This window comes from Lepisosteus oculatus, chromosome 9 (genome assembly GCF_040954835.1).
Source record: "Lepisosteus oculatus isolate fLepOcu1 chromosome 9, fLepOcu1.hap2, whole genome shotgun sequence".
NCBI lineage: Eukaryota > Metazoa > Chordata > Actinopteri > Semionotiformes > Lepisosteidae > Lepisosteus > Lepisosteus oculatus.
This window is the reverse complement of record NC_090704.1, coordinates 36,266,246-36,285,795: the sequence shown is the minus strand read 5'-3', so window position 1 is coordinate 36,285,795 and position 19,550 is coordinate 36,266,246. Positions and strand designations below refer to the sequence as shown.

Sequence of the window (19,550 nt, the reverse complement as noted above, 5' to 3'; positions counted from 1 at the left end):
AAAGGCCAAATAAGAGAAAAGGCTGTTTGGCTACCTATCTCATCTGATTCTATTTCATTCTTATCTCATAACCAGTACTGAGTGACCTGGGAACACATCCCAAGAAGTATAATATTGCGATAGGGAAAGGAGTTTTGAGTAAACAGTCAACGTAACCCTGCATATCTCTGGGAGGGAGGAGGAAAATAGAGCAGATAGTGAAAAGCCACACAAACACAAGGAGAACATTCAAATTCCACACGGACAAGTACTCTCCAGCCTGTAATGAAACCCAGTGGAGTTTATCTTCAAACCCTGAAAAAGATTAGCAGGCACTTATTTCTCTCTGATGTCTTTCACACTGGAGTTTGTTCAGGGTAGAAAAGCTTCACATATCCTCATCTATCATATAGCCTTCCTACATAATAATGATGTCTTTGCTTAATTGAAAGAGTCAGTCTATTCTCTGATCCCAAGTGACAAATGCAGTACCTCATGGAAGCTTTTCACTCGTCTAATAGCTCAGCAAATCCTTACTTCAAAGGGTGAAAAAACGCTGTCATAATTCTTTCATCCAGACTACACAACACAATAAAACAATGTGTACTGTATAAAAGCAACTTAAAAAAACACACAAGAAACACTAAGCTGTATCTGTAGAAAGTCCCTGTCTGTTCTGAAGTCCTTAATCGTGTCGTCCATAATTTTCAGACTTACCTCTACCAGAGAGTTCTGCTCTTGCCTTCAGCTGAAACTATGTCTCGTTATAGACTGTGATGAATAATTATAGTACTGTACATTCCTGTCATCTGCAGACATGGTTATAAAGGAGTATTCATGTCATTATACCTTGTTCTGTAGTGCTTGTGACGGAATTTATTCTGTGTTTATAGCCTCATTCAAGAGGCATTTTTGTACCTAAGGACCTAAAACTGAGGAGCACCATTTTTTTCCCTGGCACATAACACTCTTCTTGCACTGTATAACAGTGTAAACAGGACTGCGATTTTCTTGGCAGCACGTGTGCAATCCTGCTGGTTGAACAGCCTGACATTAAAGCACAGGAAGTGTTTTTTAAGACCAACAGAAGGAGCAGTGTCACTACTCACGACACGCAGAAGGCGAAGATGGTTTGGTCCGAGCGACTGTAGCGCCCCACGCAGGAGATCTCTGGGTAATGGTGCTGGAAGAGCTCCTGACAGACGTGGTGGAATGGTTTGGGGGGGAAAGAGAGAGGATGAAGACAGTTTGCTAAAGTAACTCACCAGGTTTTATACAGGCATAAGGATTTATTTATGTATGTGACATTGTGACCACTGAGATGACCTTTTGTGCACCAGAGCCCTGAAGAATTGTACCCCCATCTCTAATCCTAAATCAGGCCACACAGTTGAATGTATGTGTGCACATTGTACTGGTTTCTCTTAGACAAGAGAGATGTTCCAGTAAACAAACCTGAGGGATATTATGTGTGCTCTAACAGCCAGCAGGTGTATTGTATTTTTAATAATTCAGCAATCCTTAAAGGTGAAATGGCTACAGAAAGGAAACCTTAACAAATCAACAGTTATCCTAACTTTGATTTCTGTGTGCTTTCATATCCTATATTCCTTCTGCAAGCTATACAGTTTGAATATCAAGGGACTGAAATTGAATTTCTGGGGATTTAAAAAACTGTCTTGGAAAATATATTCAAGCATGTTGCTATTGGGAGACGTCAATCCTACTTTGGCCAGCACTGGCATTGAGTGCCCGGGCCGCCGACACAATATTCCATGTTGTGATTGGAAATAGGATAGGAAATTATGTGAACAAAGACTAAGGGATATAAAACATATGAGGTCATATTATAATAATAATAAACTTTATTTTAAATAGCACCTTTAAAGGTGGCTTCTCGAAGTGCTTTAATAGTTAAGGTTTTTCTAAACATGCAAAAAAAATGGGGTAAATTTAGGTTAGGTTTTTTTACTTAGATAAAGCTATAGATAAAATTTAACACATTTTAACACATCACAAACAGCCATAAAGCTATACTGCACACAAAAGCTATACTGCATCATCTGAATAAACTTTCAGATAATGGATAAAATAACAAATAAATGTACCTGTTTCTGTACATTTTACTACATAGTGCAGAACAAATTAATGTTATCAAAGCATTTAGGTAGTGCAACTCATGCAGGGCCATGATCAATAGCCATCCAGTCAGATCCAAAGCTACCAAAACCAACATGACCAGGACATGCAGAAGAGGCATTCTGGATAAAGAAGTGTCATTTTGATAAGCTGTAGAAAGACAATCCAATTGTACCCTGGAAATGGAATAGTACAAGGATTTCCAGACTGGAAATATTTGATGACTTAAGTGTAGGCAAGTTTATTGAAGGATGCAGAGCATTGGGACTTATTTATAATGGCCTCTCCATAGAGCTCTTGCAAAAAAAGAGCATATGTTAGAAATGAATGGAAGCTATAGGGAGCCAATATGTAAAATGAAGAATTGGCAGCAGGTAGCAGTGAGTTTGTTAGAGCTGGGGAGTGGGTGTGCTTGTTTGCTGACATAGATGGACATTCTGGCACTTTTTTTAATTTTGGACAGATCATATATTTATCCCCAATGTGGACATGAAACGTCTTATAGTAACTTCACAGCAAAATATGTGGTAGAATTGTGATAGGGAAGTACATTTAGTTTTCAATTTTTCAAAGAAGGGGAAAAGTCTGAGTCTAGAATGAGTGAGTGATAACCCCTTTTAACAGGCTACAAGAAACGCCAGGTATAGTAGGATACTATATCCAAAAGATAGTTTGGCACCGGCCAAATGTGTAAAAGGAACCCATACAGACTGCATTAAAATATTACTTGAGGATACCACTCCAAGAGTAGCAAAGTAAGTTAGACAACTGAGGGTTAAGTGAAACAGGCAATGGTCAGTGTACTTTTCAGCATTTTTTTCTGTTCCTTCTTCTAATCTTTGATTCTGTTTCCTACGCAATACATTACAACAATACTGCTGTAGCTCTAAGAATGTCACACAAGACAGATTTTCTGAGCTGGGAAAGAACAATGATATGCAGAAATTACTTCTGTGCTGACCTGTGTCAGTAATATTTCTTCTGTCCTGTCTGTATCAGGAGAAGGTGATTGTAGTTTGGTGTATGGTGACCAGCTGCAACAAAGAAAGCTCAGTGTGTCAGTGGACTGAAGATCAGAGAGATCACAGAGACACTCACCTGTTTGGAGGACTTCTCTATGCAGATGATGTGGGTCTCCTTCAAATCGAACAGCACGGTCTGAAAAAGGAAGGAGAGAAGACAATGACAGCTATGTCCCCCTAGGGGGCAGTGTTGGGCTATCCCAAACCCAGATCTATCCTCCTCTTCCATCACCATTCCTTCCCCCCCTAGAGGCTAGGATTCCAAAATAAATTGGGAAAATTAGCTGATGCTCTTGTGGGATTTCTTCTTTACTACCACTTTCTCACTCTCTGTTCCTGAAATTTTCCAGTGGAAACTGGGTTTAGTTTTTACTTTCCATTACTTCTTACCAATTAACACCCAGAGACTCTTCTTTAATCGCGCATGAGAAAGAAAGGAAAAAAACCCACAAATGAGAACTGAAGTCCTCAGACACAGTGCCCGGTTAGCAGTGCTGTGGCCAGCTGAGGACTGAAGTGCACACCCTAAATGATGGTGCCAGGAAACACTCACACTGACAGGACGCTCCTCTGTCTTAGGGGGACAGGAGTTGTTCACCTTCCATCCCTGCTGCTCACTGTGCTGCTCTTCAAAATGCAGATGGCTCTTAAAGAGCAACAACACAAGATCTGTCTTTTCCCTGTCTTCTGATGCTTAAGGCACGCTAGGGTTTAGAGCAGGTATCTTCATAAAATACAATCACATGTCCTCCCCTATTTATCAACGGCATCTCTTGACAGCAGCATACATCAGTTTGCCATCCAGCCACTCTATGTATCCACACACTGCCCCCTTCCTGCTAACCAAAATCTGATGCCCTTACCTTTCCTGGCAATTTCTGATCCAGGACCAGAGGGATTCCTTGCTGCAGAACTTCTTTCCCCCCAAACTGAAAAACAGAAGTCATGTCACACGGTCCCCCTCTCACCACTCCTGTCTCCATTGTGCCTGCAAGCTGGTTAGATTTCAGATTTCAACTCTGTATCAAACCTACAGTGGCTCCAAAAAGCACCCCGTGTCAATAAACCAATCGTCATCTCTGAGCACCGCCTCGAAACAAACTATCCTGACTATATCTGCTGATTTCACTATCGACCTGTCTTGTATCCTATGAACAGCTAGCACTAACACAAGACCAGAGAACAACAAGAGCCTTCACTTGCAGTCTTTGTTTTACTGAATGTTTCTTATTATATTAAATCAAAATTCAATAACCCCTTCAAATAACAACATATTTGCTGTGATTTCTCAATGTTTAGTCCCATAATAACTTTATACTGTCTTGTATTTGGGCACAATTTTTTTAATGTACATCTGTGCACACCTCTTATTTTAATCAATAGCTAGGTAAACACCAACCATAATGTATTTTTCTTTATATACTGTACTAAAATAGAGTTGCATTATATTACTTTAAATCACCTCACTTATCTTGGATCTGCCAAGAGTTTCACAGTTAAAGGAGCCCACTCAGAGTACAAGTTGAGCCCTCTATGAGCCATTAGCTGACTGAGACCGAGATTCCCCACAAGAGCACAGCCAGGCTTGGATGGACTCAAGACAGCCTCAGGCTTCCCTGGCTTATCATGTAACAGCGAGTCCTGAATCTTGAGCACCTGTGAACTTGCAGTGACATCAGTGAGTAATACACTACCCATTCAATCTGTGTGCACTCTCCTGGCACTCCAGAATTTGCAGTATGTCAACTGGTACAGTCAGTGGGCGTGTTGGAGAAGTGTAAGCATTGTTCTCGCTGCCCTTGTGTTAGTGCAGGGGCAGTTGGAATGAGTCACGAATGAATAACCATGGATCACAATAATCATGTCAAATGATGAACTACAGTACAGAATTCTAAGCCACCCTCTATGGAAACCATACTATGAACCTTTGCTGAATCTCCTGGTTTATTAAAGATCCCACAATTATTTTCAGAAGGTCAGAGGGGCTAACCCAAGGCTAAATTCTACTCTGAGCTTGCACAATCTGCTCTTACTAAAGTTCCCTCTTAAATCAACCAGTGAAACAATTTCTCACTCCTCCTGATGTACTGTATAGTGGGGCTACTGTTGCACAATGGCTGAGTAGTATCACCCAGGTGGGGCAGCACTTTAGTGGCAGATAATGTGTTTTTCTGGTTATAAGTAAAGTGTTATCATTTGGAATGAAAAAAATGCTATATAAACACAATTATTATTTATTTACACATGTGCACAAATATGGTTTTATCCATTCTAAATAAATAAGGTGGTGATTCCCTTTAATACAGAGTGGTACTCAGAGGCTTACAATGTTCTATTCCTATCACTTTTGCAGCTGTTTTTTGATTAAATGCTTTTTTTGATTGATTATAAAATAAACTACATAGATATTACCAAAAAAGGTAGTTACTCAAAACTCCATCAACAGATCCCCACTGACGCCAACCTTAACCTGGGGTCCTACTGCAGATGTAAAAAGCCAGTGGCACATAGCTACTTCAAAAAGAAAAAAGAAGGAAAAAAAACATAGTTACCACTCCTACATCTGCTTTTCCCAGGTATTTCACGATGTACACAATCCTGAGAATGGGGGAGAAAAATGAAAGCTGTGATTTTGTCCTGTTTCTCCAAAACCTATCAACTGCTTTGATTAAAGTTTCCCTTTCAGCCAAGACAGTCCCTGAGCAGTCACTGAAATACTCTTAATTTTTTTACACCTGATCACATAACAAAGTCAAAAGAACACCCATTCCCTTACCGTCCATCCTGAAGGCACTGTGTTGCCCCCTCCTCCACTGAAGCTTGCGATTTGGGGTACAACTGGAATTTGGGGTTCTCCTGCTGCAGGGCCTTCAGCAGCTTGACCATGGGCCGGTACACTGTGCCATCGGAGTTGAGCCACCGGATCAGCTTCAGGGTTAGGGGCTTGCCTTTCAGCCTCTGTAACACAATGCCAGCCTACAGAGAGGGGGCACAACAGTCAGAGTGGTCTGGACACATGACCTGACTGAGGAAGGAGAAGTGTGCAAGTCTGTGGGGTGGTACAAGTGGGCTAATGATTAGGACGGATAGACTGGGAGAGAAATGAAGGAAAGAAGAGTGTGGTGGTTTAGAGCTGAGGGACTGGAGTGTGGCTCTGTGGGTGATTGCTTAGAGCTGAAGGACTGAAAAGAGGCTCTGTGGGTTAGTAGGTAGAACTGAGGTCCTTGGAGAGACGTTCTGTGGGTTAGGAGAAAGAGAAGGGCAGGGTGAGACTGTGTTAAATATTTAAGGAATGGGAGAAAGAACATTCTAAATGAAAGAAAAAAATGAAAAGAAACCTCTTGGTTAACACCACGCTAACTGCTGTTGCAACAATGGCAGTCTAGGAAGACTGAAGATGCTTAATTACTTATTATGTTTGAAAGATAATTTACTAAATACAGTGACATGAGTTATCAGCATACTGAATTAGCTCATTTAACATAAGTTGCCATGGAACCGCTCTTGAAGTGAGACCAGCAGTACGTGAAACACAAGGTGAGAGGCTTGCGTCAGAGGCTGCTTCTACCCTACCTGTCCATTACAGGCGTTCCGCAATGAAACCCCATTGATCTCATCAATGATGTCACCAGGCCGCACAAAATGATCCGCATGGGCCTGACTGCCCTCCACTAACTCCAGAACAAATACTCGCTTCCCCAGGTACCTGGACCACAAAGAGAGGGACAGGGACAGTACAATACTTATGTCAGCCTGCATCACACTGTGTGCTCAAGCCACCTCCATACAGTAAGACTGTCTTAATAAGAGGTTTCACATTTTAATTGTCACAGCTTAAAGAGCAGGTTCAGAATCAGGGCATTGCCCACCCCCAATGTACGGATCACAGGTAACCAATTTCTTTAACAGGTTTCTTAAAGATCCATCTCTTTGATTCCCTCAGTGCTCAGCAGATTCTGTTGCAATGTCTTTGCTGCTCCTCAGGAAATTCTGAATAACTCGGAAACAAGTTCTCTATGGAAACGATTATGTTGACACCTTATCTTCATGCGAAAAGAACAATGCTCACATCTGCACTACATACTAGAGCACACCAAGATGGGGAGTCAAGCAGCTGTGCCTAGTCTGTGCATACAGCCTTGGTAGGTTTGAGGATCTTACTCACATTGCTGCTTGTGCTACAGCTTATGTTGCTCTGCACTGCACAGCAGGTATACACCCATCTCAGTCAACCAACTAACTGTATATTGTAACAAAAGGCTAACTTTTTTGAAGGGATTTCATTTTAGAGTTGTTAAAAGCATGCTTGAAAAATAGGAAAGGAAGTTAATGCAATAAAAGGGCTAACATTCTGCAATAAGAAACTAGCCAATAGACTACAAGGTATATGTCTTTCCATAAGAATATTTTCTGCTAATGAGACCAATTGTTATGCAAGAACTCAGTTCTTGTTGAGAAGAACCATTCTGGAGCTTAAGGCACAATCACATCCTGTATAACAATCTGTCACACTCCCATACCATGTGTAGGTACAGTAAGTACCGTATACACCATGAGTGACAGAGCCGCTGCATCTGGAACCACTGGATTGCTGTTGCATTCATGAACAACATGATTAACAGGTAGCTAAATTTATAGAAAGCTACAGGAAGTATTACTCCATACTAAACCCCAATCAGTGCTACACATCCACCCTCCCCAGATCTCTGTCCCATAAAAAGGCAAATGAGAAGGTACTCATTTAGAGAAGAAAGTTATGCACAAAAATACTTCGCCCCCTGTGGTGAGAGTCCAGATGATTAGATCAGCCAAACTGTAAACTCCAATGAGAGACGGCAGTTCTTCTTGTTCCATTCCACAAGCCTGGATACCATCTTGCCTATGGGATGGTCACCCATTAGTCTGCTTTTATAATGAATGTGTTTTTTTAAGGAGAAAACCAACCCAATAAGAATCAGTTTAGGAACAAGTAATACATTTATTCCATGCTGAAAAAAAGAAGAAAGAAAACACACAACGTTTCGGCCGTGGAGCCTTCTTCAGGTGTGAGCAACTAGAGCAACTAGCCACTAGAATCAGTTGAGCATGGTCACTTGTATTTGTACTTGCTACAAAAACCTATGTGTGGCTATGTGAACCACAGCCAGAACACTTCCACATTAGAACATTAACGTTTTCAATGGACATAGTTTAAATGTAAGCTCCAGGACTTTTCTCTCCTTTAATCCTTTATTGCTGGTTTTGTCATTCTTTCAGTTTATTTCAGGAGGGAGTCATGACGTTGGCCCTGGCACACAGCTGTACATGCTGTCTATCTCCCTAATAGGTTTAAAGCCTTAAATGTCACCTCTATACACCCTGTTTGTGTCCCATTAATGCCCCCTGGCAGAAGCCCTATTTGCTATCCAAAGTGGAGCAAGAAAGACAGGAATCAAAATTTGACTGTACTGCTTTGAGCCCCATGTGTGTCCCAGGCAAATCCCTATGGCAGGACAGCGTTTGACTAGCTCTCTTCCTTCTTTGGTGCATCATAGAGCAAGAAAAATGCATGTTCAGCAAACTCTTATTTGCAATTGCCTCGACATAGTACTAACAGTCAGTGCAAAACACCAAGCACAGAACAGCACAGCAAAAGCTAAGCCTTTCCTCATCGCTTCGAGTTGCCTGATTTTCCAGCTGTATGTCCACACCTTTAATATTACTATCTGCATCAGTAATCTCTCACATTCCTGGGACTTCATATTCCTTACTGATCAAAGAGGTGCTGATCAGCAAACAACTTTGGGTTTAACGACCTTGCAGCCGACTAAGAAGCCGACTCTGGGGGACACATTTTGATCACTACCTAAAGTGCTAACACTAGGGCAAAGATGTTAGCATCCTGAAGCTGGAGGTTAGGACACAATTGTTATTTGTGCTCCAATGTGATTTTGGGATCAGAGAAGGGGTTGAAACAGCTAATGAGGTGTGGGCTCACAGAGCTCAAGGCTGTTGCACGACAAGTGACTTAAGCTTTAACTCCAGAGAGCAAAGACTCACCTCAAAACCATCCCCAGCTCTCTACAGGGCACAGTCTCATACGTTTCATACACCTGCAAGGCAAAGAGACCGCAGCTCACTCTTTCGACCGCTCGCTCACACCTAACAGCATCTGTTAACAGCAACGCTACACCCCATTTTAAACAGCATTATGGAAAAGGAACAGAATGTTCTGTTTCTTAGACTCTCACTTTTCTCACTGGTTAGCAGAAGGAAGAAACAGGGCAGGTTCACTGGACAGAAATGGGCTAAGATCACTGGGCAGATACCCTGGGGAAGGTTTACTGAGCATGTTAACCAGGGCACTTGAGTGACAACTTGCCAAGCTACCATTATTGATTTGTAAGAAAATGTCAGCAGCAAAGGCAGTAAGCTGAGAGATCGGTTTGTGGGGTGTGTTGGAGGATGAATGGCCTGTCTAAGAGCACTGGAACTCCCATTTCTCCTCATCAACATAGCACCACACTTTGTTTCAAAATATACCAGCTATTTAGTCATCAAGTCAAGCCAAGGACAATACAGATTCGATGCCAACATACATATTGTCTCTTATCTGCTCTTCACAAATGATATAATGTGTTTCACGGTATTTGATGTGACACAGGTTAGAAGATTGGATCCATTCTTAATTACTTAAACTAGGAGAAGGAAATTCTTACACATTAGTAATTCCTTCACATTTTGTTGGACATGTAACATTGCAAAAGGAAATGACATTTTTGTAAGATATAAAACAATCAGAAATGATTAATGCCATGTAAATAGCAGAACCCAGTGATTTACAAAGCCGTTCCCTTTTATTTATTCAAGACCCCAAGCAGTGTCTGCAGAGCTTTGTGCAGAAATCTTTGTTCTTAATTCAACTTACCGGCAACATCCAGCTTTCATCTAGGAAACTGGAATTCTGTAATCACAAGAGGATACATCACCTCACACACATTAAAAACAAAAAAGGAAGATCACAGTTTCAGTAATCAACACTTACAAAGCCATGTTTGTTTTGTGAATAAAGATGCTAGTAAGAAATTCAGTCCAAGTATTTTTGAATGGTTTTAAATAGATTTTAGATTGTTGTTTTGGTCTCAGAGCAACAATGACACATTTACACATATATCTCCTGCATCCTGGACAGTGCAGAAACTTGAATCCCAGTGTGTCTAATCTCTCAGGGGCTCCTACATTTTTCAAGCCAGGATAGATCTGAAATCTTGTCTAGAAGAATTCTGATCTTGCCTATGAAGTGCATCGCTAAAATGTGTTGGTGTCAGGCATACTGCACAGGTTGGGACCTCTGAGTTTCAGTGATATGTAATGCTCTGATCAAAAAAGCATTCTTTCCCATTTCCTTTGTGTGTTGCCTGTTGACACATTTTTATCATATAACTGACATCCCGTCCTGTTTTCCCTCCTTTCCTCCTGTCCCCGTTTCGGACCTCTCCATCTCTTTTCCTCTTGAATAAATCACTCTGCCCCTTTCCTACTCTGCCAAAACCCCCTGTATCACACTACAGGTCTTCCCTGTCATCCACCTGTCACTTCTTCTCAAGCAGCAGTCGAAGAATTACATTTTTCCCTACCAGCCATTCCACCGTGTCTAATCCATGCCCCGGGAGTCTTCCACCTAGACTACTAGAACCAGAACTAGCTCACTTTGCCTTTTCTCTTCCTCAGTTTTTGGCTGCCACTCTATTACTGCAGCCCCTCTCCTGGCTCCCTGCTTTAACCGCACTGCTCCTGTCCATCTCCTGTCTCTTATCTCACCCTATGGGTCCTCTCGCTGCTCCTCTCTAACTAGATTTTCTGTATCCCTCTATTTCTCTGTTCACCCACAGCCAGAGCCCATGCATTCTCTCCTCACTGCCCTCAGTGACAGGATGGCTTTTGGAATCAAATCAGAACAAGACATCTCCTGTGTCCTATCTGCTCTCACCACATTCTTCAATAACCTTCACTGGAAACATGGAACCCCAACAACCCCAACACCATGGGGTTGTCAGGATTTCTGAAAGGGGTGAGTTGTTGGACCCCTGTGCGAAGCCATGAGGAAGGGAGTTCGAGCAAAAGTAAATTCAAGATTCCAAATCCATGTCATTAGGCAAGAGCGAAGTCAAAAGTAGGAGAACCAGGTCGGGTAGTCAAAGGAGTCAGGACGAGAATAGTAGCGCGCACAAGAGAAAGCTGTGGAAGACTTCTCAATAGTGAGCGTAGGTAAGCCAGTGAAGAGTGTTTAAATATTGAAGAGAGAGAGCCGAGGTTGGATAATTAGTTCCTGGATGAGCGTGTGTGGAATTTAGTACATGTGGGAATGCCAGGGCGCTTATGGGAGAATGTACGAGTCGTGACAGGGGTGCCTATTGCTTTGTACTCACACTGCCTGTATGTGCTGGTTGTTTAGTTCCAAGCATAACATTTTATAGGATTGCATGGCAGATGCTTTTCACTCCAAACATTATTGTGGTTGCCCTGTGATTTAATTGTGACTATTCATTTTATTTTCCTTGCATGTCCCTATATTTCACTTTAGGGTAAAACTGAATATACATTATATGTTGCCCTGGATAAGGGCATCTTGCTAAGCCAATAATCTTTCATTATATATGGACACAATCAAAATACTTTTGGGGCAAAAGCAAAATTCCCTCCACACTCACCTGGATGTCTAAAGAGAATTCCATCTCAGACAGGACCAGCAGCAGAGACAAGAAGGGCTCTGAGAAGACAGGTTGTAAGGTCAGACAGCCTCCCAGATTCACACAACATCGAACTGAGAAGCTGGGGTCAGAATAATCAGGATTGGGAAGTTCTAGCTGAAATCTTGTACTACGCAAGAGAAGGCTCCAATATGGTTAACCAGCAGATTCAGACACTAGGGTCAATGGAAAACCCTTGGAAAGTACAAACACAGTGTGAGTAGATTTGAAAGGTGTTTAAAAATTGCAGGATTGTAGAAGAGAAGAAGAAAAACTTACCCATAAACTCCTCATTCCTCAGGATGGATACCGCAGGATCATACCACTGTACCAAGAAGGCGAGCAAAACATCAGTCTTTGAGTAAAAACTTGTTTTAATCACCAATCACTAAACACCCAGTACAAATGGTAACTTAACTAAACAGTAAATGAGCCTTCACATTTCTTAAGAGCTTGGTTTAAAATTAAACAGATTTCTGAATTTCTGGGAGAGCTCAGCTTCACCACGGCAGGCCAAAGTCTCTCCTTTGAATCACGCCATGTTGAAGATCACTTTAATTTGACCAGTCAGGCAAATACAAAAGCCGGGGTTTTAATTTAACAGCTGGAAATGCCTGCAGACTCCCTGACACCAAGGTATTTCTGCTACAGCTGGAGAGAGGTCTGGCAAGTAACCTTGAAAGGTAAAATAGCAACAGAAGATGTTGAAGTCCAGCAATTGCAAACCCATGTCCTGGTTGTTGAAGGACCATTTTAGTAAGGGAACCAATTGAAAGCCTACATCAGGGACTGCACTACTAATTTGCAATTTCAAAGTAAGGTGAAGCTTTGATTTAATGCAGGTCAAGCGAAGGAAGACATCTCAAGGACACAAATCAAAAAAAGGGACCTTGGCATTTGACTGGCACTGTGCTATGCTCTAGAAAATTCTGTTAAAGATCTCCAAGGGCAGGAGAACACTTTGAGAGGCAAAGTAATATAATATATCTGTGAAGCTATGCTTCTGATTCAACCCCCTACTTAAAGATGCAAATCTTCTTAAAGATTCATTGAGTACAGAACTAAACAAGACCCTCGACATGGAGATTTATATGTTTGTTAACAGTCTATCCTCACACAAACTGTAGTTCTCACCTCTAAGAGCTTTGGAGTGTGAAGGAGATGCTGAACCACGTTTCCAAGAATCCTTCTGTTTAAGGCCAGACGCAGAAAATACCGCCCCCTACCCTGGGAGGTTATGACCTTTTTGCAGCTGACCGTCTTCTCTATGGCCATGGAGAGTTGGCTCAGTCTAGAAACAACAGAGAGAGGGTGTGGATCTGTGGTTCTCACCACACATGCATTTCACATTCATGACTTTCTCAGGTGCTTGCTGTCGTGTTGTTGCTTGTTTGCCACTCAGGCTTGAAGTGAGAGGGAGGAAAAGAAGGATGTCGGGGGAAATTAGCAAAAAACTAAGACCAAAGACTCAGCATTCAGCACATCCAATGCGACAGCCTGAAGTTTAGAGCTGTGAGGAAGGAGAAAGGCAAACCTGGACCTGACAACCTGTCTCTCTTAACCAACTTAAATATTCTTCCTTTTTTACCAATTAACCATTGAAATACTTTAAACACCGGGGTGTTGTCTTTCTCTGACTCTCTTGAAAAGGTAGGTCTTAGAGATCTTCTGGTATTCCAAATGCCCTAGTCTCCCTCTGATTTTTCCTGATGTTTTACAGTGGCTGTTAGCTAAAAAAGTGGCCTTATGTACAGTAGCTCAATAATATTTTAGGGCACTAAAACATTAAATTTGTACATTACTCCATCTGGGCCTTCAAGTCTGAGGAGTTAATCCTGCTCTACACTCAGGCACTTCTTTAGCAGTTTAAGTAACTATTTGTTCTCTCACTGCTCTTCACAGAGAAAGTGATCTTCGTCTTTTTTATTTGAAATACACTAAGAACGATTAGAAAAGAATTGGGTGGGGGGCACACCTTCTGTGTTATCTTATGCTGTAAATTCCAACAGGTAGTAGTGCTAGAGGAAGGTGGACTGTGTGCAGTTGGTCTTATTAGAACAGGGTTTACCTGCCACATGAATCTTGCTGGGGCAGTTGCTCCAACCAGTGCCAGTAGTCTTTCCTGATTAGGCCCAGCACTGTCTCTGAGGACACACCGGAAACAGCACATCACCAACAGAGCAATGGCTCTCTTAACAAACAGGGTTTCCTCTCATTTGTAACAAATATCATGTTCTTAAAAGAAACATAAGTCAATGAGACTTTCTTCCAGGGTGTCAGTCAGTCCATTTTATCAGTTAGGGTGTCCTTCACTATCAACCAGTAGCAGACAGTGTCAGTCTAACAGTGTTGGTCAGTCACAGTGTCAGTTAGTCATCCAGTGTCCGTCAACCAGTGTCAGTCAGTCAACAAGTGTCAGTCAGATATACTGTAGTGTCAGTCAGTTATAGTGTCAGTCACCCAGTGTCAGTCAGGTATAGTGTCAGTCAGAGCCAGTCAGCCAGATAGCAGTCTTTAAGTTCATCAGCTTATCATTCCATCATGTATCCCACGAGTCAGGAGGTCAGATGGCCATACTCACGTTGCAGGCCCTTGCGCAGGATGATCTCGAGCAGCTGGCAGCAGGAAGACAGGTGGGGGCTCTCGTCTGTCACAGCTCCTCCCTCTGACTGCAGGTTCAGGATGCACACTACCAGCAACACGCACAACACACACTAAACTCACTTAACATGCTGAAAATGAATGTCAGGAATTGGTTGAAGAAGCATTATGTACATCTACAACCAGAATTCAGCCTACTCCATCGCATTCTCTGAAACACACGCAGACATATAGTACGTTCCTGTGGATTTTTCCACAGCCTGACACTAGTCTTTGACTAAATAGTCACTAACACACTGACAATACCAGACCTTTTCTTAATCAATTTCTTACTTTCTTCAGAAAAAAAACATTTTAGAGTTTAGTTTGCAGGTTACCATTATTATTGAAACGTTTAAGATTTCCTTATTAAAGTCTAGAATCAAAGCAATTACGGAGCAGTTTCTCTCTCTGGTCTTTCCTGTCATTCTTCCACTAGAGTTGCTAGTTAGCTAATCATTTGTTTGCAAAATCTAAATCTATACGGACGTTTTTTCTAAATTGCCTTGAAGTTAGACTTTACGTGCACATTTTTGACAGCAGTCAATAGTGTCAAGCTTGACAGTAGCTCTCAAGAGAGAAGATGTTGCATATTTATCGACCCTTTACAATGCAACCTAGAGCAATATATTTCAAAGGCATTGATCCATCCATCCTCCCAATTTATAACCATTATATCCAATTCAGGGTCGCAAGGGGGTTGGAGTCTATTCTGTCCAGCAATGGGATACACCCTGGATGGGATGCCAGTCCATTTCAGAGCACAAACAGACCCAAACACAAATACACATATCCTCACAGAAGGCAATTAATGTACTGGCATGTCTTAAGATTGTGGAAGGAAACCAGGGTACCCAGAGGAAACCCATGGAAACACAGTGAGAAAATACAACTTACACTAAGATAATACCTGTGGAACAGAAATTGGCTCAAGCCCCGGCACTGTGAAGCAACAATGCTAACCATTGCACCACTGTCTCACTGATTCCTAATGATTTCAACTTTTTCTTGGGTCGACATTTGCTTGTAACCAAACAAGCTTAACCCTCTCCAGGTCTCTATGATTTAACAAGGTCTGGAAAAACCTGTTGGACAAAAGCCACTGAAGAGCACTCATATAGAAACACATCTGGCAAGAACGTACCATTCATGTGTTTTCCCCTCACATAAAAGCTAATTATCTAAGCACTGCATGCTTAAGTAGTTGCAAGATTTTACTGTGATGCCCTTGAGGAAGGCTAAATGTCTTTTGGTGTCACAACTGCCGAGCTGTGCTGCAATTTTGTTGGATAAATCATCTTTTAGTAATGTGCATTTGTTCTGCAACAGAAAGAGGAGGGCTTTGAGGTAAAAATATATATAGATTTTGATCTCTGTTTTTTATTAGGCCACCAACACTTGATCTTTCAAGACCAAAGACTTGGTTAGTCATATTTCAAAAATGAATGTCAGAAATTGGATAATGTACATCCACAACCAGAATGGAGAAAGGATTCCCAGTAAACAAAATTATTTTCAATTTCAAGTTTTACCAACAGCAGGCTCTGGCACAAATACCAGATTTGTCAGTCTGTAAAATACCTCGGTCTGGAGCAGGGGTTATTGATTACCCAAACATACAGTGAAGGAATAATTCCATTTTTTTTCACCCATCTTTTGTCATCATTTCCTTTACAAGGCTGAAAGAAAAAGCAACCTTTTCACATGGCAGTGTTGTTGTGTAAAATGACTGGACAACAGGGGGACTGAATTGAGAGGGAAACAGAGTTTATGGTGGCACACTAGTTAGCTTTGCTGCCTAGCTGGAGCCTTGGGTTCAATTTGTGGGGTGCTAAAAGCATGGAGTTTGCATGTTCTCCATGTTCATGTGGGTTTCCTTCAGGTGCTCTGGTTTCCTCCCACTGTCCAAAGACATACTGAAAGGTTAATTGGCTTCTAGTCAAATGGATCCTGGTGAGTTTGTCTGTGTCTGTGTATGCCCTCCGATGGACTGGTGTACCATCCAAGGTGTAACCCATCTTGCGCCAGTTGCTTGCCAGGATAGACTCCTGCTCCCTTCAAACCTATACTGGATAAAGTGGTTAAAAATGAACAGATAGAGATGTTTGACCCCAATGTCATGTTACATGTGAAGGTGTGCTTTTCTCCAACGTCAATTACTACTTGACATTAACTTGAATTCGATTTATTTAAAATGCCAAGCACAATGTCATAGACTGCAATATATACTGTACAAACCCAGCTCTCAAGAGAGATGACAGGAACTCAAGACAAACAGTACATTAGTACAGCACTTGATACTAAACCATTTAGTAAATGCATAATGTATTTACACCCATACCTTATTTACATGACTACTGAGCTTTGGAATTTGATAGTTAAATAGAAAATTATTGCATCACATTACACCTGCATCTCATATGCCTCATTGCCTTATGCTACTCAGGACAAACAAGTTGCCTTTTCTTTGAAAACTGAAAAGCACAGTGAAAACTATCACCCACACCAGATCTCCACTAATTGTGAAGCTATACTCCTCAAATACATAATCAAAAGAATGGCATTGCAACATTACACTCATACTGTAGTAATAGTAATCATTTAGTACTGGCAATATTGGTGAAATGATCATGTTCAAGAACAATTTGGATTCGAACAGACAAGAAAGCTGTTATGTAATGTTCAGCTCAAAAACACCGTTTAGAGAAAGAGTGGAACTAGAGAAGGTTTTCTTTGGTATTGTTACCAAGCCAGCCTGATTCTGCTTCCCGTATCCCTTAAAGCCTTAAAGAAAAAAAAAAGTTTTAAGAATACCGACCAGCAGGAGGAAAAAGTTCTCAACAGCAAAGCAGTTACAACAGAGACACTCCATCAGTCTAATATTTGTTTCACGCCTCTCTGCATCGACACCTGGGTTCCCAGTTTGACAAACTGTGTTATTGCGATGCGTCATCAGGGGGTAATCAATAAGACGAGCAGAAGAAATGCTTTAAATCTTTGAACGCAGCCACTGTAGAATTGGCACCAAAGCGGTAATTACCAACATTGTAGGCATTTCAAAACGCACATCTGCGTATATTATCTCAAACACATTCGCTTGAAAATGAGTGCAATAAATGCTAGTACTTCACAGTTTTTCAGCAATAATTAATGATACTGTACCCAAGAGGTTATTACAGTACTTCATATTCTTCAGCTACAGCTGAGAGCTTGAAAATCACTAAGATAAAGAGTGTTCCGAATGTTTCGATGATATAATTGAATTGAATTTTATTATGTTCTCTATTTATAACGGCACTTTTTATAATGCCAGTTAAAATGCGTGCTAAACTCGCATATTACAAATGCGGGTATTGAGCTGGGAACTGTAGGAACGCAACAGGTCCGAGAGCCGATCAGCGATAGCTGGGCGGAGGGACTGTGGTGTTCAGAGTGAATCACCAGGCGAACTGCTGCACACAAATGAGTGCTTTTCCCCATGTGTTATAAAGTCGCATTGAATCAGTTAAGTTTTTTCTTCCACGCCACGTAATTGCAGGTGTATATATATATGAAATACTGTTTTCCCGCAACACACCACATTTTTCTATCCGTACCAGTGTTTCTTTCAACTCAACCACCTTGAGCTACTGCTTTTACGTCTCTCTATAAACGCGCATCCTTCACACTCATCTAATACTAGTTCAACTGCAATCAAGTACAATGATCCCGCATGGTGAAAAGAAAAATAAATCGAATTCTGTATTTAAGAAGTACGGAGTTACACTACCCGGACAATCGGACCCTGGAGTATGACGTCTCTCCCACCGTTCTCTGACGTCCACTGAATTCCCCACCTTTGAGGGTGCCGAGCAGGGGGTCCTTCGGCGACATCTCTACCGGTGTGCAAGGTCTCCTTCCAGATGCGCTCCAACACAGAGACCGTCACTCTTGCCAACTATCCGGCGCACTTCCGCAAACTCCGTTTACATACCGGGACACACCATCTCTGTCGCACACCAGGGAGAGAGATGAACAATCCGACATGAGCGAAGAGAGCCGAGGAGACACCTTTCAAATCGAGATTGTTCCAGCAGCATCATCTCTGCTCGCTTAATAGATATATATTTAAAAATTGAATCAATCGCGTTCATATTCATCCATCGCGAAAAGGTGACAATGATTGACGGACTGACTGCTTCGGAAAAGTAGACGCAGTTACAATCTCAATTTTGTGTGCTAGGAAAGGCCCCCTTGTGGCAGCGGATACGAAATAACTTGAAATCTTACCATTCTCACATGCACTGAAACGTTTAGCCCTTGATGATTGAAAAGAAAATATATAAAATTATTATTCTCTGTCCACCACTAATTCTGACATTTGAGTAAGAATTCTAGGGTGATCATAACGTTTAGCTTCCATAAAAGATAAAATACTTAATTGTATTGTATTAATAAGATGTTTTTTATAGAATATGGCAAGTCATTTTTAAGAATCCAATGTGTAGGTTAAAATGGAATGTGATTATCCAATGTTTTAGATAGATGAATGGAATAAATTGTTTTCTGCAGAGTTTTAATCTTTCCCAGTTCCACATCAGGTACGTAGGTGCTCATGTATCTGTGTCACATCACCAGTATCCACTTGAGTCATTTAAGCTACTTACAATCTTTTAGGAGTAAATACAGTGCCTTGCGAAAGTATTCGGCCCCCTTGAACTTTTCAACCTTTTGCCACATTTCAGGCTTCAAACATAAAGATATACATTTTTTATTTTATGTGAAGAATCACCAACAAGTGGGACACAATTGTGAAGTAGAACGAAATCTATTGGATTTTTGAAACTTTTTTAACTAATAAAAAAATGAAAAGTGGGGCGTGCAAAATTATTCGGCCCCTTTACTTTCAGTGCAGCAAACTCACTCCAGAAGTTCAGCGAGGATCTCTGAATGATCCAATGTTGTCCTAAATGACTGATGGTGATAAATAGAATCCACCTGTGTGTAATCAAGTCTCTGTATAAATGCACCTGCTCTGTGATAGTCGCAAGGTTCTTTTGAA

General features: G+C 41.4%; 1 protein-coding gene across 1 annotated transcript in view; it reads right to left on the bottom strand.

Moving 5' to 3' along the window:
• The window catches only part of LOC107078489 (uncharacterized), a 29,240-nt gene that overhangs the window by 3,327 nt on the left and 6,363 nt on the right, over positions 1–19,550 (bottom strand). The window contains exons 2-15 of the mRNA XM_015356079.2: positions 18,346–18,497; positions 14,451–14,558; positions 13,938–14,013; positions 13,004–13,160; positions 12,149–12,194; positions 11,831–11,889; positions 10,048–10,083; positions 9,180–9,232; positions 6,714–6,846; positions 5,917–6,116; positions 5,693–5,738; positions 4,004–4,069; positions 3,217–3,276; positions 1,089–1,174 (exon numbers count right to left, since the gene is read on the bottom strand). Of these exons, the coding sequence (XP_015211565.2) occupies positions 1,089–1,174; positions 3,217–3,276; positions 4,004–4,069; positions 5,693–5,738; positions 5,917–6,116; positions 6,714–6,846; positions 9,180–9,232; positions 10,048–10,083; positions 11,831–11,889; positions 12,149–12,194; positions 13,004–13,160; positions 13,938–14,013; positions 14,451–14,558; positions 18,346–18,382 (1,163 nt within the window). The 5' untranslated portion in view covers positions 18,383–18,497. The remainder of the gene's footprint in view (positions 1–1,088; positions 1,175–3,216; positions 3,277–4,003; positions 4,070–5,692; positions 5,739–5,916; positions 6,117–6,713; positions 6,847–9,179; positions 9,233–10,047; positions 10,084–11,830; positions 11,890–12,148; positions 12,195–13,003; positions 13,161–13,937; positions 14,014–14,450; positions 14,559–18,345; positions 18,498–19,550) is intronic.